The following is a 20,837-nucleotide window of genomic DNA, read 5'->3' on the forward strand; positions in this document are numbered from 1 at the left end:
CTTTTTGCTTATCCTATTTTCTACAGTGCCTGTGTACATCGATTTGTTTTATAGTGGTAAAATACGTTTAACATAACATTTACCATCTTGGCTATTTTCTAACGTACAGCTCCGTGTTGTGGAGTGCACTCTCCTGCGACGTAGCCAACTCCAGAAGTTTCTCGGTTTCCCAAACTGAAGCCCTACACTCATTAAACAACAATTCCCCATTCCTCTCTCCCCTCAGCCCCTGGCAACCACCACTCTATTTTCTACTACTCTACTCTAAGTACTACTTAGAGTAGTACTAAGTACTACTAGAACTACTCTAAGTACCTCCTCCTATAGGTGGAATCATACAATATCATCCTTTTGTGGCCTTCTATTTCACTTAGCGTCATGTCTTCAAGGTTCATCCGTGTGTCAACATTTCCTTCCTTTTTTAAGGCAGAATAATATCCTACTGTTCTTTCTACCACGTTTTTGGGGGCCATTCATCCACGGCTGGACGTTGGGTTGTGTCCACCTCTCGGCTCTTGTGAATAACGCTGTTGTGAACATGAGTATGTAAGTATATGTTTGAGTCCCTGCTTTCAATTCTTTTGGGTGTATACCCAGAGGCCGACTTGCTGGATCATATGGTAGTTTTACGTTTAATTTTTGAGGAACCTCAAAAATGCTTTCCATAATGGCTGTATCATTTTACATTCCCGCTAACAGTGCGCGAGGGTTCCAGTTTCTCTATGTTCTCATCAAAATTTGTTATTTCTGGGGGCACGTGGGTGGCTCAGTCGGGTAAGCGTCTGACTTCGGCTCAGGTCATGATCTCACCGTTTGTGAGTTCAGGCCCCGCGTCGGGCTTGGTGCTGAGCCTGGAGCCTGGAGCCTGCTTCACATTCTGTGTCTCCCTCTTTCTCTGTCCCTCCCCTGCTCACACTCTAACTCTCTCAAAATTAAGAAAACATTAAAGAAATTTTTTTTAAAAATTGTTATTTCTGTTTTTGTTTTTGTAGACTAGTCATTTTAGTGAGTGTGAGATGGGATCTCATTGTGATCTCTTTTTATTTGTATTTTCTTCTATGGTGTTTTACTTTTGAATTTTACTACTGCCTGATTTGACACATCGGTATCATCCTCATACAGCTTCTTTGTGGACTGTAATTTTTATCACTATAAAATCCCATTTAAAAAAAATCGGATTTGATGCATTATGTGTTAAGTTCACCCTTGTCTGTTATTAAAAGTGTCATTTGTCTGTTATTAAAAGTGTCTGCCATTTTGGTTTGTATGTGTCTTCTGTTTGCCAAGTCCTTTTATATTTATCCTTCTGGGTCATTTTGCTTTGGAAAATTCTTAAAAAATATTTTTTTTAATGTTTACTTTTGAGAGAGAGAGGGAAGGAGAGAGAGAGAGCATGAGCAGGGGAGGGGCAGAGAGAGACGGAGGCAGAATGTGAAGCAGGCTCCAGGCTCCACGCTGTCAGCACAGAGCCCGACGTGGGGCTCAAACTCATGAGCCAAGCCATGAGATCATGATCTGAGCTGAAGTCAGACGCTCAACGGACTGAGCCACCCAGGTGCTCCTGGAAAATTCTTACATATGATTGTATAGATTGGGTTTTTCAAAACGCACAGCCCGAGACCCAATCTCCCTTGCTACGACTTTATTAGGGAATGCAATCCCAGGAAAGCCAGGGGAAGGGAACAAGGAACATCGCTGAGGGGCGGGGAGGCGGGAAGAGCAAATCTGAGGCTGCATCACTCGGCAGGTCAAGGCTTGGAATGAAGAGGGAGTGTGTGTCTGATCTCATGGGACCATCTTCCAAGAGGCCATCTTCCTTTTTAACTGTATTTCATCATTGTCTATACAGGGAGAGAAAGAAGGGAGAATTTTATCTGGCAGCTTCCGTCCCCCACGGGTCAAACATTCTCTCCACAAGTGTTAACTGCCCTTCACTTCAGGGTCGTCCAAGCTTGGCGCCCAGAGGGCCCCCAGTGTCTCGCACCTCAGCACCAATGTGGACGCCTCAGGGCAAGAGGGGGAGACGCGCTACACAGGAGGGCTTGGGGCACTGGTGGGTTGTACCCACACGAAGTGAGTTGAAGCGCACAAGGTCTGTCATCTCAGCAGCAGCTGGCACAGAGCAAGCAGCCCTGTCACCCTGATGATCAGTGGCAGAGCCTGGCTTTATCAGGTTGCCCCCGAGCTGCAGGAGTAGAGGCTCCTCAAAAACTGCCATAAAGCTCCCCACGGCTTTTACAAACCCTTAAGCTGGCTGTCAGCTACCCCGAGCCTACCATTTTCTTTTTTGCAAGGTGTCTCATGTTCATAAAAGCCGGCCTACTCTGCATTTCTCATAATCATCACTGACCCCATAACCAATGAAAGGCTGCAGACATTGCAGTTCCCAGCTGAATTCCACCTTCTACCTGCCCCTCACCCCCAGCTAACCACAGGTGAAAACCTCAGCAATTTTGATGCCCAGTTCATGCCAAGGGTTACCACCCCCTGCTTTACGCTAGCAAGTGTCCTTATTGCCATCAGACCAGTAAGGAGGCAATTCAATGTCACAATCCTATCCCGGGAGTCTTCTTTTAAGCGCCCTTGGGACCAGTTGTCTCGGGGGGCAAGCGTGTGGCCGTGAGGTGAAGTGTGGAGGACAGTTTCTGTGTGTCAGAAGTCAGCTGGAACGCGGGCAGAATTGGTCACCCCGGAGAGGCTAGGACAGGACGGGTCAGAGGCTCTGGAGGCATGGAAGGACCAGAGGCTGTGATGTGGCACGAAGAGATGTCTGATAACAAAGGCGTATCATAGATTTTCTTTCCAAACAAGGCCTGTCCTATTTGCATTTATTGATGTAACGTGATGGATAGGCTTCGTTCTCATTCTGGCATCTTATTTTGTATTATGCTTTCTCTCTTCAGTGCTTCCTTTGTTTTGCATCTTTTGCTGTGTGGTGGGTGTGCGTGTTTTCTTCAGATTATTTCACCGCATTTGTGGCAATTTGGTGCTCTCTCTCTTCCGGAACCAGCAGACTTTGTCAAGACAAGATGTGTCAGATATGCTAAGATGTGATGCGATGCATAAAACCCGAGACTACACACACAGGCAGGCGTTCCTTGTTTGTTTCACTGTTGTCTATTTCTGCTCAACAGAAATCCTGATACGTTCAGTTGTGCCCAGTGCCCACCAAAAGAGAGAAAAAAAAAATGTTGGTGGGTTTATAATTACATCTTTAGCGAGAACATTCCTGAGAAAACTTGCATTTTGATGAGGATTAAGAACCAATCCTCTGCTTACGATTTTACCTGGTCTGGCGAGTAGAAGAATTTTCTATATACCGGCTTCTGGTTCCTTATGATCCATGCTTTGTTGCTTCTCCTGTCCCCATGCAGTCTCAGTGCCAGGCTCTACAGGACACATTTCTGCTGGGATGTGATCCCTGGCCCTGCACCTTGGTGCCCTACAGTAGGTGAGTCGGCCCAGAGGCTGGTAGGGCACACCCACACCAGCACAGCTTGCAAAAACCGAATGATAGGTGGGAAAGACTATAGACCCCGTAGATCTGTTCCATGAAACCCAAACTAAACGTATCTCATGTCAACTTGACTCTCATTCGAGTCATTCCAATATCCGACATGAGGTAAAGGAAAATTAGGGCCAAAAAAAAAAAAAAAAAAGAGAGAGAGAGAGAGAGATAGTGGTCTTAACTGACCACATCCAAAATTGCCTTATTGGGGTGCCTGGGTGGCTCAGTCAGTTGAACGCCTGACCTTTGGTTTCGGGTCAGGTCACGATCGCACGGTTCGTGAATTCAAGCCCTGCATCGGGCTCTGTGCTGACAGTGTGGGGACCGCTTGGGATTCTGTCTCTCCCACTCTCATTGCACCTCCCCAGCTTGCTTGCTCTCTCTCTCTCTCTCAAAAAAAAAAAAAAATATATATATATATATATATATGTAAATTTAAAAACAAAACCCCAAAACTGCCTTACCTGTGAACATTTTATAAAAGCATATGCCCATGTGAACACATTGTTAGGGTTCTTCAACCCTGTCCTTAAAAAGGGCCATCGTACTGAGGGGCCCAGAGCTTAAGCTGTCTCTGTGTTGCACCTCATGGTTTACAATTTAATGTAGACACATCAATAATCTACAAATAGGTATAAGAAAGTCCAACAAAGTTTTGGTCTTTTGCCAATGATGACTGATACTCTTTAGGAAATAAATATCGGAACCTTTTGAAAAAGAAGTTTTCTTATTCTCTTAGCTTCGTGGCTCGCTGGTGCCTGTTCTCCCAATTGTACTGATGGGGTGAAGTCACAGAGCCCAGCAAGAAAGAGATTATTCTTTCCAAGAAAGGATTTACAGCAGCGTTGTCCCATAGAACTTTCTGCAATGATGGAACTGTTCTGTGTCTGTGCTATCCAAAATGGTAGCCATTTGCCACATGTTGCTAGCTATTAAGCCCTTGAAATGTGGCTAGTGAGACTGAAGAATTGGATTTTACATAGATTTAATTAATTAAAGCAAAAATTAAAATAGCCACATGTGGCTAGTGGCTGCCATAGAAGACAGAGGAGATTTGAAGCCATTTGAGTGGGAAGATGACAAAGGAAGGGGGCCATGCCAGTCATGTGGCTGTGACCAGCCTGCGGCTTTTTGTTTGTTTTTTACACCATTTTATTGAGGCATGATTGGCATAAAAACAGCTGTAAATATCTAATGTATACAACTTGATGAATTTGGAGGTAAGTACACACCCAAAAAACTATCACCATAATCTATGCCATAATCACACCCATCGCCTCCAAAAGTTTCCTCCTGCCCTTGTTTATTTGTTACTATTATTCTGTGTGTATGAAAAGAACACTTAACATAAGATTTACCCTCTTAGTAAATTAAAAAAACTAAAAAAAATTTTTTTTAATGTTTATTTTTTAGAGAGAGAGAAAGACAGAGTGCAAGCAGGGGAGGGGCAGAGAGAGAGGGAGACACAGACTCCGAGGCAGGCTCCAGGCTCTAAACTGTCAGCACGGAGCCCCAGACTCATCAACCAAGAGCACATGACCTGAGCCGAAGTCAGACTCTTAACTGACGGAGCCACCCAGGCACCCCACCCTCTTAGTAAATCTTCAAGTATGTACTGCAATATTAACTAGAGGCACCGTGCTGTACAGATCTCTAGGTCTTATTCATCTTGTAGCCCTGAAACTTTGTAGCCTTTGACTTCCATCTCCCCATTTCCCCCTCCCCCCAGCCCCTGGCAACCACCACTCTATTCTCTGCTTCTACGAGTTTGACTCTTTTAGATTTCCCGTGTACAAATGAGATCGGGCAGTATTTGTCTTACCGTGTCTGGTTTCTTTCCCTTCCAGGTTCATCCAGTTGTTGCAAATAGCAGGATTTCCTGCCTTTTTAAAAAGCTGAATAATATTCCATTGTAGGTATATACCGCATTTCCCCCCAATTTACCCACTGATGACCATTTAGATTGCTTCCATGTCTTGGCTATTGTGGACAGTGTTGTACGGAACACGGGAGTGCAGACACCCCTTTGAGATCCTGATCTCTGTTCCTTTGGATAGGTACTCAGAAGTGAGATTGCTGGATCATATGGCAGTTCTAGGTTTCATTTAAGAACCTTCCACCGTTTTCCTCAGTGGCTAGACCAGTTTACACACCCACCAACAGTGTATCAAATGCTCCCTTTTCTCCACATCCTCCCTAACATTTCTCTTTCATTTTTTCTGATACCCGCCATTCTAACAGGTATGAGGTGATATCTCATTGTGGTTTCGGTTTGCATTTCCCCGATGATGAGGGATATTGAGCAGCTTTTCATGTACCTGTGGATCATTTGTATGTCTTCTTTAGAGAAATGTCTATTCAGTTCCTTTGCCCATTTTTAAATCGGGTTATTTGTTTTTTGTTTTTTTGCTATTGGGTTGTAGGAGTTCCTTATATCAGGCTGGGGAGTTTTGAAGAGAGAGAACCAAAAGACAGTTCCGCCAGAGGGACTTCCCACTAAGGGTCTTGTCCTTCTCTCTCAGACATTTCCAGAACAGCCTGGTAGGCCAGGCTGGGGATGGGGCTAACTGATCCATTAGACACAAAGCCTGGGGCCCATGGAAATGTTTTAATTTCTTTAAAATTAGAAGAAAACAAAAAAGAATTTTTAGGCTGAAGAAAATGTTTTAATATATAATATTAATATATTCATCGTTAGGTCAACCCACCCATAAAATATAATTAAACTTTTTATTTATTTATTTTAATGCTTTATTACTTTTGAGAGAGAGAGAGAGACAGAGTGCAAGTGGGGGAGGGGCGGAGAGAGAGGGGGACACAGACTCCCAAGCAGGCTCCAGGCTCTGAGCTGTCAGCACAGCTGATGGGGCTACGCAAAGCCTGTTGGGGCTACGCAATCATGACCTGAGCTGAAGTCCACGCTTAATTGACTGAGTCACCCAGGTGCCCCTAAAAATTTTTTTTATTTTATTTAATTAAAAAAAATTTTTTTACATTTATTTATTTTTTGATAGACATAGAGACACAGAGCACAAGGTGAGGAAGGGCAGAGAGAGAAGGAAACAGAATCCAAGGCAGGCTCCAGGCTCTGAGCTGTCGGCACAGAGCCCCACGCGGGGCTTGAACTCACAAACCGTGAGATCATGACCTGAGCCAAAGATGGATGCCCAACGAACTGAGCCACCCAGGCGCCCCCTCCCCCCAATATTTTTTTAATGGAGGAAGGAGTCCTTGAAAACAAAAACGCTAGGACCCACCCAAGTCTTTATGTGTGTGTGTGGGGAGAGGGGCTGCTTCTACCACTAACAGCTCATTTTGGGCAACCAGGTACCTCCCTTCTTGAATGCTCCCCCTCAGAGGCCACAGATGAACTCCATGAATGGGTTCAAGTGCCCATTCTCAAACAAGAGTACCAAGACTTTTCAACAATCCCAGGGTCAAACAGAGCCCTGCACTGGAAAAACGCCTGTCTAGACTGTTACATACTTGGGCAGTGGACAGTGGGGAGCTGGGGAGGGGTTCAAGAGCTGTGTGGGAAGGCAGAGAGGGGAAATGCTATGCTGTAGAGTGAGATAATTAATCTTGACTACTCCTCTCATCCTGACGCCATAAAGGAGGACGCATGAGCTCCGAGAGGTTGAGAAACTTGGCCAACCTTACACAGTTGGGGCACAAACCTCCATGTGCCCTTGCTCTGACCTAAAACTAAGCACAGATCCCTGGAACCCTTTCCGCAGCCACTGTGGGAGCATCAAGAGTAGCTTCTGTGCCGACCAGCCCGCCATCCCTGAGAGCTGTTCTCTTTTCCCCATTCCTGCTGCTTCCGGAGCTGATCCTATAGGATCTCTGGGCCTCAGTTTCCCCCTTTGTGCGTGTGTTGGGGCGGGGGGGGGGTCTCCCTCTAGCAATGCGAAAGAGGGAGGGAAAGAGGAGGACGTGGCTTTCCACCCTGCCCACGCTAAGGCCCCAGCCGAGGGTCTTCCCGGAAGCCCACCTCCCCGCGCGCGCCGTCCCGCGGCAGGAATGGGCTCGGCCCCTTTAAATCCCGCCCGGGGCCGCGCCCTTCCCGGCTCGGCGACTGGGAATTGCGGCCCCGCGCGCGCTCTCCGCGCTCCCGGCGCCAAGCCCGCGACCCCGCGCGCCGCCTCCGAGCGCCGGGCCTGCGGACGCAGGGGCCGTGCGCATCATGAGCCGCATCTACCACGACAGCGCCCTCCGGAACAAGGCGGTGCGGAGCGCGCGGCTGCCGGGGGCCTGGGAGCCCGCCGCCCACCAGGGGTAGGCCCGCCGCGCTCTGCCCGTGCCTCTCTGGCCGCCTCCGGCCCCGGTTTAGAACCCGGGCTTCGGGATTGGGGAGGGGACCGCGGTCCGGGTGCGGGTGGGAGGGGAGGCAGACCTGGCCAAAGCCCCCCGCCCCCCTCACCAGCGCTCCCCTCCGCCCTGCAAGCAGAGCGCACCCTTAGAACACAGATCGGCTTAAAATTCCCCACTGCCCCCCGCCCCGTAGCGTCGGGAGAGGGTCTCGATCCGACTCCCAAACGGAGCTCGAAAGCACCGACCTTTGTCTCTACCCCTGCCTGTCGCGACTGTAAAACTCCCAGCCACTTGCCTCGCCGCCCTGCCCGCGGGCCTTGGTTCAGGCCGCCCGCCCCACTTCCCGCCCCGGAAGGGACGAAGGCGTGGAGCGATCCCAACGGCGCGGGGGAGCTGGCGTGGCGCGGCCGCGGGAGGGCAATGCCTGCCTGGAGGCGCGTGTGGGATCGGCATCCGGATGGGGTGGAGGGGAGGCCCTGCGGTCACCCACGCAGAGGTTTTGAGAACACGTGGACCATGCCAGCAGCAGGTACAAACACTAAGGAATCTGGAGGTGAGGGGTCGGTAGGGGCAGGTAATAGAGTTTCCCCCATTCCTTCCCGGACAGTGTCCCCGCCCTCTCCCATTTCTGTGGCTCTAAAAGGGAAACCCCAGGTTTTGTGAAAACTAGAAGCGGGAAGCGGGGAACTAGGAACTCTCTGCGAGGGACCCCACGATCTTGGGCTAGTCATAAAACTTCTGGTGTGGGGTTTCGCCACCTCTAAGTGCGTATGGATGACAAGAGGAATAGAAAGTGTTTTAAAACAGGTGAAAAGGGAAGATACTTTATAGCAGCTTAGACCCCTCCCTCAAGTTTGATTAAAGAAGTAAACTCCTTTCTATTTGGTAAGCACTTAATAGTTTAGCACTTTCACTCACATGATCTTTTGTCATCATCGTCACAAGACTCAGAGTGAGGTGGCTATTCTCCCGTTTTGTAGATAGGAAGACTGAGGCTCTGGTTACAGTAACCCCTTGCAGGAGGGGCCACAGCTTGGTCTTGCAGCCTTGAGGAGGTCCCTTCTACTCTCTGGGCAGTGCCCCAGCGTTTGGGAATCAGGTGAATAGGAGACACTTGTGGGCCTTGCTTCTAGCCCCGTGCACACTCTGCCCTGGGCCGTTGAACTTACGCCTCTTCCCTGAGGACTGACACAACCAGCTGATCCCTTCTTTCCATCCCCAGGGGAAGTGGCGTCCTGCTGGAGGGAGGACTGGTGGACGTGTCTCGGCACAGCATCTTGGATGCCCGTGGCAGGAAGGTGAGGACACTTTCCTGGGGACACTAGCAGGGCGCTGCCTTCATGGTCCTCACCCACCGGCAGATCTCCCGGTGCTTGACTACATCAGTGCTGAGATTTGGGGTCCGGTTCCTCCCGGGAGGGGCTCACAGGGCAGGTGGGGAGTGGGTGGGGAGATAGCAGCCAAAAGGGACCACTGAGTGGAAAGGTGACTTTGGCGTTGGGCAGAGGACAGATGACGGGGCCTGGGTTCCTGCTGAGGACACAGATCAGCACTGACCCCAGTGGTGAGTGTTTGGGGCTCGGATTGGGAGGGTTGAGAGCAGGAAGGGGTGAGGTGACTGGTTCAGGACTGAGGCTGTGGCTGCTGTGTGGGCTGGAGGGTGCTCCAAAGAGGTCCCATTGCTTCTGTTTAAAGGGCTGGGAGCCTCGCTGGGTGGGCAGGATGAGGGGCTCTGTTTTCTGGGAGGGCCTGATGGGTCAGCAGTGACCTTCCCCTTTTGGGTACCAGGTTTGTTCTGGGAGGTCATGTCACCTTTGAATTTTTTGGAATTGATTCATTTTAATTGTTCTTTAATGTTTCTTCTTGCGAGAGAGAGGTGGGGGAGGGGCAGAGAGAGAGGAAGGAACAGAATCCAAAGCAGGCTCTAGGCTCTGAGCTGTCAGCACAGAGCCCGACGCGGGGCTCGAACTCATAAACCGTGAGTTCATGACCTGAACTGACGTCGGACACTTAACTGAGCCACCCAGGCGCCCCTGAATCATTGAAAATGTACTGGTGGAGTTTGTTGTTGGAAGGAGACCTAAAGTTCTCCGTTTGCAAAGTGGTGGCTCTCTTGGCCTGGGCTCGCTCGTCTTTGAGCAGCACTGTGTGTGGCTGGGCACTTTGGAATGTGGGGTTTTTAGAAAGCAGGTCACTGCTGTGGACCTGGGCCTCCTCGTGCATACAGGCAGGGACGTTGGGGTGGGAGGAGGGTAGCTGTGTTCTGGGCCTTTGTCCAGCCTCCACATTAAGTCTGCATTGCTGACCCCGCCTGGGGCTTCAGTTCCCACGTCCGTGCCCTTGTCCGCTTGCCCCCTCACACCCTTGGGGTCGTGCCCTCCATCACCACGCCATCTCAGGTGTCCACAGACGCACCCACTGCTCACCCTCCGATACTTGCCCGTGTCTTTCCTGAGCCCTAGTTTTGAATTTCCACCCCCTTTCCAACAGCCCCACTCGGTGTGCTGACCACCTTATCTCCTTGTTCTCTATAGCTGAGCTCGTCCCAGGGGCTCAGAGCCCGCTGCTGCCCTGCAGCCCCGGGAAAAGCCTCCGCTCCCAGCTCGGCACCGGTTTCGCCCAAGAGGTGTTTTGCTGCATCCACCCCCCTCCTTAGGGTGCCAGCCAGCAGGGTGGACACAGCAGTCCGGAGCCCCCAGCCAGCCTGCCCGGCAGAGCCAGCAGTAGCTCCAGGCTGATGTGGGACCGGCCTCCCTCTGCTGCCCTTGGGGCAGAGCGTTCTGTCAGGCCCTGCCCACACTTACCTTCTCTGAGTTCTCCCTTCTAATGATAATGCACTAGACTCCTGCAAACCTCTACTGTCTCTTCCTCCAGCCTCCCCCCGGGAAGCAGTGCCTGGTCCTGTTGGTCCTTCTACCTTGGCCATCCCTTCCCACCCCTCCCCTTCCTCTTTCTACTAGCCTTAGGCGGATGGGGCCTCAGAAAATTAGCCTGTCCTCATCAAACCTTCCAGCTGCCCCCGACGCTCATTCTTGCTCTGCCGGTCACTTGTTTCCTGAAAGACATATTGGAGGGTCTCACTGCTGTTCAAAAACCTTTCGGGATTCCCTCATGGGGTGCCTGGGTGGCTCAGTCGGTTAAGCGTCTGACTTTGGCTCAGGTCATGATCTCACAGTTTGTGAGTTCGAGCCCCATGTCGGGCTCTGTGCTGACAGCTCGGAGCCTGGAGCCTGCTTCGGATTCTGTGTTTCCCTCTCTCTCTCTGCCCCTCCCCCACTCTCTCTCTCTCTCCCTCCCTCTCTCTCTCTCTCTGTCTCTCTCAAAAAATCAATAAATGTGGAAGAATATTTAAAACACACACACACACACACACACACACACCTTTTGGGATTCCTTCTTGTCTATCAGGTAAAGTCCAAACTCCAAATACCAACTCAAGGCCCATTTCAAACTGGTGCTAATTGCTTTCCCGGCCTGGGCTCCCACGAGGCCTCTGACTATCCTCTGTTGCTCAGACATGCGCACCAGACCTTCACTTTTATTTCGTACCTGTCCCAGGCTTTTAATATTCTCCCTACTCCCTTTTCCCCCGGAAGCTGCAGGTTTCTCCATGCTTGGAGACCTTGCCAAGAGGTGGATTCCTCGTCTCCAGTGTCCAGGAGCATGTGACCCACCCGCTTTGGCCAGAGTAGCTGGCAAACAGCATTTGCAGCACCCTTTACGTTTTACACTGCTTGCGTCTCTAGTATCTCATCGAACCCTTGCCGCGTTTCTGAAAGTAGACAGCACGTTGTCCCCACGCAACAGGGGAAACTGAGGCTAGGAGGGATTAGCCCCAGGTCCAACACGTGTCGGAAGCGGCATAATGGCCGCCCTCCCTCGGAACTTTCAGTGCCCTTTCTATTACCCTTGCCCTCCTCCACTCCTGCATCATGGTATTTGGGGTCCTCGGTGCTTGGGTTATGGTTTTCTGTATGTGCTTTCTGTCTCTGGCCGTGTGGGGACTTTGGGGTCAGGCGGGGGGGCCTGCCGTCTCTTGGCCGCAAGGAGCACACATGCTTCGTTATGTGAGGCAGGTGCGTACTGAGCATGTGATTGGATAAATGAGCGAATATGGGGGGGCGGGGCATCTGCCCAACTGGAATATCTTTGGGAGCTGAGATGGGATTCGGGTGGAGGGGGAGGTTTGGGGGCTCGCAGTGGAGCCCTGTGGGGAGTGTGTGTGTTGGAGGGTGAGGGGAGTGAGACAACGCCCTCCCTGTCTCCGGCCCCAGGAGCGCTACTACGTGCTCTACATCCGGCCCAGTCTCATCCATCGCCGGAAGTTCGACCCCAAGGGAAACGAAATCGAGCCCAACTTCAGTGCCACCAAGAAGGTGAACACGGGCTTCCTCATGTCGTCCTACAGTAGGTATCTTCCGTCCTTCCTCCCTCAGGGCCCTCCCACCCTGTGGCCTTGCTGTGTCTCTTGGTCCCTAATGAGTGTCCGCTCAGCCTTGGAGTCCATGTCTGGTCTGGGGGCCTGCTGGCCAGACTCCTCCTGCCCCTCATTCACTCAGAGGATCCCCAGTGCCCCACCTCAATCCCAGGGGCCTGGCTGGCCTGACTCCTGCAGTCTGGCAGAGGCGACCGAGAACCTGGCTCTGGGCTCTCACTGCCTTTGTGCAGAGCCCAGGCCAGGCCCCTGGCAGCCTTCATCTTCCTGCCCAAATTCCATATGATTCTTAGGCCCTTGGACCTCCTTACTCTTTCCAACTGTGGCTCTACAGGGAACGCTTTGCTGTCTGTGGAAGAAGGTTTGGAGGTTGAGTGAGAATCCTTCCATCTCTCTATCAGTTTATTCATTCATAGTTTCAGTTGTCTGTTCATTCTCTGAATATTTCATGAGCATCTACCCTCTGCCAGGCCCTGAGCCACATGCCAGGGTCCAGGGACCACAGGGACAAACAAGATTTGGACCTGCATTCGAGATGTCCTCAGTCCCTTAGAGGAGATGGACAGGACAGAGGAGGGGCTCTGGGCCCAGGCAGGCACGGTCGGGGCCAGCCTGGAGGGGGAAACACCAGTGCGAAAAGCTGAAAGGAAAGCAGGAATCAGCAGAGTGTTGGGGTTTAGAAAGGTGTTGCAGGAGGGGGTTGCAGGCCAAAGCATGATGGGAACTGGGGGCTCCTGATGCAGGTGAGGAGAAGCCTTTAGGGAGGCAGGGGCCAGGTGGAGAAGGGCCCCAGAAGGACACCTGATCGAGAATGCAAGGGAGTCCTGTTGTGAGTGGTTTTAAGTAGGGCAGGGATGTGATTAGAACAGTTTTAAAAAATCCCGGGGTGAAGCGGGGAGCACCTGGGTGGCTCAGTGGGTTAAGCATCCAACTTCGTGAGTTTGAGCCCCACATTGGTCTCTGCACTGACAGTGCAGAGCTTGCTTGGGATTGTCTCTCTCTCCCTCTCTCTCTGCCCCTTCCCTGCTCGAGTATGCTCTTTCTCTCTCTCTCTCTCAAAATAAATAAATAAACTTAAAAAAATAAACAAATCCCCTCCCAGGGGGAGGGGTGCCTGGCTAGCTCAGTCAGAAGAGCATGTGATCGTGAGTTCAAGCCCCATGTTGGGTGTAGAGATTCCTAAAAAAAAAAAAAAAAAAAAAAAGTAAACTTAACAAAAATCCCAGGGGGCGACCAGCAGGCCTATTAAGAGGCTGTGGTGGCCAGATTAAGGGCCTGTCAGTGAGGATGCAGAGACTGGAGAGACTCGGGACAGAGGAGGCACAGCGGCCTCAGTGTTTGGAGATGGGGAGAGTGAGAGAGGGGTCAGGGACGACCCTGGGGTTTGGGCTCAGGCAGGTGTGAGGAGAAGAGTTCTGTCTGGGACACGTGGTTGCACCTCTAGGTAGAGGATGATGCCCGCTGGGGCCTTGGAGGCACAATTCTGGAACCCAGGAAGCAGGCGGGGCTGGTGGCACACGTTTAGGGCCCATCACACATTGCGAGTACAGAAGCTGTGAGAGTGGATATGGAGTCACCCGGGAGGCCAGGAAGGAGCCCACTAGGAACCAGAGGAGGGACCCCTGCAGAGGTCTGAGGGAAGTAGGGAGCATGTGTCTCTCTGAGTGGGGGTAGCAATGGGGTCAGGTGCTGCCTGAGGCCCAGCAAGGCCAGGACTGTGGGGCATCCAGTGGGCTCACAGTGAAGTGCTCCCAGTGACTCGGGGAGAGGGGGTCTGGAGTAGTGGGTGTCAAAGCCAGAATTCAGCAAGGCGTTAAGGTAAGATCCAGTGTGGAGCAGGAGACCCAGGTGCCTGAGGACGGAGAGGGGTGGGATCTGGAGCCCAGATGGAGGAACGCTGGCTCGAGGCCGGAGAGGGACACTTGGTCCTTTGAGATGGAAACGGAAGAGAAGGAGGAGAGGTTTCTTGTGCTTATCGGTAAATTGACAGGGCGGTGGCAGGGTGAGTAACCCCACCTCGGGCTTCCGTGACCTTGGGGAGTGGAGGTGAGAGGTGGTCTGTCTGAGGGACGTTGGGCGGGGTGAGGGCTGAGGAACCAGGAGCAGTTCGAAAGCTCTTGGTGGGAGTGCGGCGTCTGGGGAACCCGGCAAGGTTTCCCAAGGGGAACCCTGAATGGAACAGGGTCCGGCCTCCACGGCTGTTAGGCTACTCTCGCTGCCCCTGGCTCTCGCCATGGAGAAGCCAGCCTGCCGGCCCGCGCCGGGTTGCTGAGCTGGGGTGGCTGTGCACACCTTCCTGGGCTCTTGGGGCCTGTGAGGCTTCCCAGCCCTGTGAGGCCTCACTTCTCAGTCTCGGACCATCACCTCATCCCACCCTACGCCCCCCGCCGGACCCGACCCGGGATCTGCAGATTTGGGACATTCAGGGCAGGTAGGTGAGGCTGTTGGGATCCCCCCACCCCTGAGCCTCCGAGCTCTGCCGCGGCTGGGGTGAGCCGGCCAGGGGAGAGTATGTGGACCCCGTAGTCCGCTGCTCCTTCCACAGACCCCAGCCCAGAGACCCTCAGAGCCTGGGGAGAAGAACCCTGTCTAGGCAGTGGGGAATCCGTGCGGAGGCAGAATTTTGTAGAGGGTTTGAATCCTGCCTCCTCCGCTGACCAGCTGTGTGACCTTGGGCAGATCACCTCACCTCTCTAAGCCGTCGTTTTCTCCCGCGTAAAAAAAGAAGGGATAATGAAAACATTTACGCTCATTGGGGGTTTACCACGTGCCAGACTCTGTGCTAAGTGCTTCACGGGTGTCATTTCGTTTACACCTCATGTCCACCCTGTCATTAGGTACCCTTTTTATCCCTTGTTGTCAGGCACAGAGAGGTTAAGTCACCTTTGCACGGGCTCACGTGGCTTGTGAGCAGATGTGCAGCAGGCAGCCTGGCTCCAGAGCCCGGGGCCGGAAGTCACCTGCCAGGACAGCCTCGATGACTCCTGGCACCGCGGGCACGCACAGCCCTGCCTTCAGGTGGTTGTGGGCATGTCAGACACTCAGGTCTCCCCTGGCTCCCAAAAGACCCTCCCTGAGTGCTTGCTGTGACCCTCCTGTGCTGTGTGCCTGCAGAGGTGGAAGCTGCGGGGGACACGGACAGACTCACGCCCGAGGCGCTGAAGAGCCTGGGCAAAAGCCAGAACTGCTTGCGCTGACGGAGAGCCTCACCCCCGACCAGACGGTGGCGTTCTGGATGCCCGAGTCAGAGATGGGGGCGATGGAGCTCGAGCTGGGGATCGGGGTACGGCTGAAAACCCGAGGCGACGGCCCCTTCCTGGGTGAGCAGTGCAGCCCTCACGTGGTCTCCTGTCCCCGTGGCCCATAGCGGTTCCCGGCCTCCTGTTTAGGGCTCCTCCACCCCACCTGCTGAGAACCCACGTGAGTGGGCCAGGTCTGCTTATTCCCGAGACTTCTTCCTAAGTCTCTGGACAAGTGCCCTGGGGCCAGCAGCCTAGACACTCTGGATCCTGGGGTGCCGCCCAATCCCATGGTTCCCTAGGGTGACCTCTCCTATTTAGTGCCTTGGGGGTCACACTCAGGGCCTCCCTGAGGGCACTGAAGAGAGCAGTGGTTTAACCCGGGCCTAGGGTACCCAGCAGAGCAGGCCGGCCCCCCACTATTTTACCACTATAGAAAGACAAGCCGTTCAACTTCTTCCCTTCTTTCAGAGTCATTAGCCAAACTTGAGGCTGGAACAGTGACCAAGTGTAATTTCGCTGGTGATGGAAAGACAGGAGCATCCTGGACGGACAACATCATGGCCCAAAAGTCTTCGGAGGAGGCCACGGCGGAGATCCGCGAGCAGGGGGACGGGGCAGAGGACGAGGAGTGGGTAGGTCAAGAGAGATGTCTGTGAGCCTGGCATTGGTACGGTTTATCTCTTGGCGGGAGCTTCGTACACGCAGGTTGTGGTTGGGTGTAGGACAAGGACACGGCAGCATAAATTTTGCTCCCCCCAGCTTTGGTGTTCATGGAATTTCTGAGAATGTGTTAGCCTCGGGAAAACTCCTTTCGAGGCAAGAAGGGTGACAACCTGAGAGACCTTTCTTTTCGGTAGGTCGGAACTGTGCCAATCTACAAGAAAGTTCCAAAGATGGATAAAAGCAAGGGCTGGAAAGAATGGAATTCACAGGGAAACCAGGGAAACCTGATGCCATTACATCTCCAAACATTATCACTTCAAGTGAACACATTAGCCATGTTGTGGCAGCTGAGCTGAATGAGCTTTTTTTTTTTTTTTTTTTCCTGCCAAGGATCAACCCCCCCCAGTCCACCCTTAGCCTATCTGCAGTTGATGTGTTTTCCTGAAGCATATTTCACCTGAAGGTTTGATGTCAAAAGGCCCCAATTGAACATTTACAACTGAAAAATGGGTTATTCACCCATGGCGAATGATGACATTCGCCAGAGAAAGCAGGGCAGGAAGAGTAGAGGGTCTGGATTCCCCTTTGTCTTACTAAAGGGAGTCTCGGAATGAAAAATAATCAGGGCTGCCAGGCCAGCTCCTTGGGCCAGCTCTAATGAGGGAAAGCCAAGGAGGATGGCCGAGGGCCCCATTGGTACCACTCGGTTGAACCCTTGTTTGTCTGATGCCTTGTAGAAGACTTTCATGAAATGTGCTCTCTTCACACCTCTTTACTTAACTCGTAGGATGACTGAGGTCACCTCTGGGTCCCACCAGCGCTGCTGAGAATTTCTTCCGTCAACGTCTACCCTGGAGCTCGGCTTACCTGGTTCTTCCCTACAGCCACCATGGAATACCCTTTGAATAAGCGTTGCAAAAACCAAATCCCAGACCATGACATGAGCAGTGGGAGCCCCATGCTGTGGCTCATGCAGGGCCCGTCTCTAGGTATTTTCATGGTGGCCCTTGCCCTGAGTGGCAGCCTTGTTTCTAGAGGCAGGCAGTGGATGGGTCCCCCCGGGGCAGTCAGAGGAATTGAACTTGGTCTTGGCGTAGACTTGGGGAATGTCCCTCATCTGCATGCAGAGTGGCTCAGGCGTTCCTTCCTCTGTCCTTGTTGTATTTCTTGCCTTCCCTGCACACCTGTCGCTTTTCCCCAGTGCCCAGTGGTGGAGCCTCTGCTCTCCCGTTCACACCTCCCTTTCCCCCATGTGCCCTTTCCTTCCCCTACAGCTGCCAATTCTTTATCCCCCCTCTGGTTCTCTGCCACACGGGGGGCTCCTGTCTCCTGACCTCCCTGGCTGCTTTCCTGGGGCTGCTCTCTGGGAGGCCTAGCGTATTCACAGGTATGGCTGGCTGATCCCTACCTTTCAGACTCACTCTACCGGGCCACATTTTGATAACATCTTTGTCTTCATTTTTTGTACTTTGAGAACTTTTTATGAATGAGTAAATTTTCAGAAAAGGATTCCTTTACGCTGACTGGGTTACATCAGGTGTGAACAGTCTTCCAACTGAGCGGTGATCCTGTAAGAAGGAAGCCGTGTCTTTTGATCATGAACATTTCCTTGCTGGGTAGTGGGCCCACACCCAGATCTGTGACGAGATGTGGAATTGACTTCTACACGTCCCAAGAATGGGCACAGACGTGGTGGCATGTGGGTCCTGCTTGTCTCGGGGACAAGAGGGGGCGGTGACGAGTCCCCTGATGTATCAAACACAGCACTACATGCTTTCCGCGATAATAATTACAGCCCGCTTCCTGATGCTAGTACAGATGTCCCCCGCTTTAAGAAAGTTCGTGTTATGACCCTTGGCTTTTATGACAGACCTACCTTAGTACCTGTTTTTGCTAACCGAAAGCAATCTGAAGAGGGTTTTCATTTTTGTGAGAAAAGGCAAAAACTGAAAGTTGTGTTCAGCATTTGTTTTGCAGTGAGCCGTTACAGAGGCTGGGCACACCCCAAGCAGTGAGAGTGGCCCCATGAGTCTCCTTCCCTGGGAATGACACTCGGCATCCAGCCCCCATAGCTTTGAACTGTCTATGAGCACCTGCTTCACCTCAGTCGATTATGTGCATGCGTTAGCGAGATGTGCCCTAAGGTTTCAGGAAAGCCTAAATGAATGCTCAAAAAATTTCCCATTGTTTCTTCACTTTCTACCATTTCAGTTCATAAAAAGTTTCATAGGATTGCTGCTGTACTTTTTGCATAGTGGGGGAAACTTGTATTTGCTCGGCGCTGGCAAAATCTTACTTACTTTTCACAGCAATCCCATGAGGTACCTGTGATTATTTTTTAAGGTGCATGTGATTATTATTCCCATTTTTTTTGGTATGATTTTGAAACTTACAGGCTCCATCCATAGTATATAGAGGAGAGAGGACTTTAAACCCAGGCACTCAGATTTCAAACTCTGTATTCTTTACTGGCTTATTCTGCTTCCACATATATGTAACAGGGAAGAAAGGGGGCTTCAGAGAGGTTGAAGCAACTGGCCCAGAGTCACAGCTAATAAGTGAAACAGCCAGAATTCAAATCCAGAGATGTCCAAAGCAAAGCTTATGTTCCTTCCCCTGTCCTTTGCTTCCTTGGCCTATAGAAGGACCTTGAATACAGGGGCCCGAGGAGTCCTGGCCCTGTGAAGTAGGGTTATATTCCTAGACTTGAGGGAACTTGTCTAAATCCTTGACTGCTGACCTGCCCAGGCTGAAGTCAGTCCTACTGATTAGCAGTTGAGCAGGTAATATTATGCCTCCAGCAGTTATTATCTTGATTCCAGTTTTCATTTACCTTCTTGCATATTTGAGCCAGGGCTCGATGATATGGCTGTGAGGTTTGGGATTAGCGCTCCATTGGGGCCACCTGAAGTCATGGGTCACTGGACTGCTCATAGATCTCTTCTGTTCTTGTTGCCCTTTTCTTAGTTCAGATCCTTGTGACCTTTGACCTCGACCATTATAGAAGGTGCCTCCCTGGTATCCTGTGTCTGAATGGGGCTGGCTGGGACCTCCACCATGGGGATGGCCAGGGAAGTGGTTAAGCAGCAAGAGGACTGGGGATATTGACTAGAGGCACCCTGTGAAGGGATCCTGCTGCCCAAAGCACCGTGGCCAAAGGGTATGGCAAGGTCATATAGGCAGGTCACCATTCCAAAAAAGGAGGGCCAGTGTGTCAATAGGGGAAGACCTGGACAATAAATGGCTTTGGTGTCTTGGGGGGGCAGGGGGAAGGGTGGAGAGGAAGGAAGGAGGAGAGGAAGGAAGGGAGGAAGGGAAGGGTCCTTGTGGCTGGAGCTCAGAGAATGAGTAGAAGTCGTTTGAGATGAGGCTGGAGGTCAGCCTTGGCATCTTTATCACATTAAGTACTTTGGGACTTTATCCTTAAATTCCTGGAAGCCAGGGATTCTGGGGAGAGTGATAAGATTTGATTTGTTTATATCCAAGATCCTTGACTGCAGAGAACCTGAGAGTAACGAATCCAACTGGGGCTGCTACAGTTTCACAGCGACAGGGCTAGAGTGGTTTGGTATATAACGGCGGGAGCGGACAGGACAGAAGTTCAGGTGGAGGAGGAAAGGGACTTCCCAGCAACAGAAGAACACCGGCAGAGCGGAGGTGGGGGAGTGGCCCGCCCATGGAATATGCAAGTTCTGGACACGGTTGCTGTCATACCATACCTACACATAAAATTCCATAATCCTTTTTCCATTAGTGTTGTAGGATCGCTTTCCATGTTGCTACACAGTCTTCATAACCATTGTTTTTTAAGATTGACTGCCTTCTCATAGCTCTGTCATTGCCCAATTTGGGGGTAATTAATTCCTATTTGGAGCTAAAATAATTAATGTTTTAGGTTATATACTGTTATATAATTATATACAACTGTTTTAGATTATATAGTTCCCTCAGTCTCACCCATACAGCTTCCCCCACCCCACCCCACCTCCTGCCCTCTCTTCCCCACCCCCACCATGCCATATTTTTGTATCTTGGGGTTATTTCTTTAGGGACAGATTCCCGCAAGTCAGATTACTGGGAATTTAGGAGTTTTTTTGTGAAGGTCTTTTTAGATCATCAAATTTGCTTTCCCAAAGGGTTGTTCTAAATTATAATTTCACCAGCAATGTAGGAGAGACCCATTTTCATGCTTCCCCTGCCAGAATTGAGTGTGATAACATTTTAAAAAATGATATTTGATCAGGTAAAAATAAAACAAATTTTTTTATTAAAAAATTTTTTTTAACGTTTATTTATTTTTGAGAGAGAGAGAGTGCGGGCTGGGGAGGGGCAGAGAGAGAGAGGGAGACCCAGAATCCAAAGCAGGCTCCAGGCTCTGATCTGTCAGCACAGAGCCTGATGCGGGGCTCTAACTCACAGACCGTGAAATCATGACCTGAGCCAAAGTCAGCAGCTTAACGGACTGAGCCCCAAACTTAAATATAAATCTTAAATTTTGATTAGCTTTTTCCCCCGTTAATAGTGAACTTAAACTTTTTTTTCATGTTCATTTCCTAGATATATTTCCTCTTTGCTTCCTCAATTTCTTTGCCTGTTTATATACTTGGGGGGGGGGGCTTTCGGTTATTTATATTTTAAATATAACCATTTACTGTATTTTAACAACCTCTTTTGT

At 51.1% G+C, this 20,837-nt stretch overlaps 1 protein-coding gene and 1 long non-coding RNA gene across 3 annotated transcripts; one reads left to right on the plus strand and one right to left on the minus strand.

Annotated features, from left to right (window-relative positions):
* Positions 1 to 1,432: 1,432 nt before the first annotated feature.
* LOC106965876 (uncharacterized) lies at positions 1,433 to 8,338 on the minus strand. Of its 2 annotated transcripts, none has more exons than XR_001428687.3 (3): positions 8,068 to 8,338; positions 3,280 to 3,389; positions 1,433 to 3,123 (listed from the first exon to the last, which is right to left on the minus strand). It is a non-coding gene; the product is annotated as an uncharacterized LOC106965876 (long non-coding RNA). The 2 variants fall into 2 exon arrangements; XR_003423310.2 differs by lacking the exon at positions 8,068 to 8,338 and adding an exon at positions 5,331 to 5,881.
* On the plus strand, positions 7,571 to 20,449 carry ARPIN (actin related protein 2/3 complex inhibitor). The gene is given in 7 exon segments (XM_027068069.2): positions 7,571 to 7,786; positions 9,045 to 9,120; positions 12,097 to 12,229; positions 15,372 to 15,425; positions 15,428 to 15,577; positions 15,968 to 16,131; positions 16,950 to 20,449. Coding segments are annotated over 7 exon segments (678 nt in total). The 5' UTR covers positions 7,571 to 7,694; the 3' UTR covers positions 16,959 to 20,449.
* Positions 20,450 to 20,837: the final 388 nt, after the last annotated feature.

The sequence above is a fragment of the Acinonyx jubatus genome, chromosome B3, assembly GCF_027475565.1.
Source record: "Acinonyx jubatus isolate Ajub_Pintada_27869175 chromosome B3, VMU_Ajub_asm_v1.0, whole genome shotgun sequence".
In the NCBI taxonomy this organism is placed as follows: Eukaryota; Metazoa; Chordata; class Mammalia; order Carnivora; family Felidae; genus Acinonyx; species Acinonyx jubatus.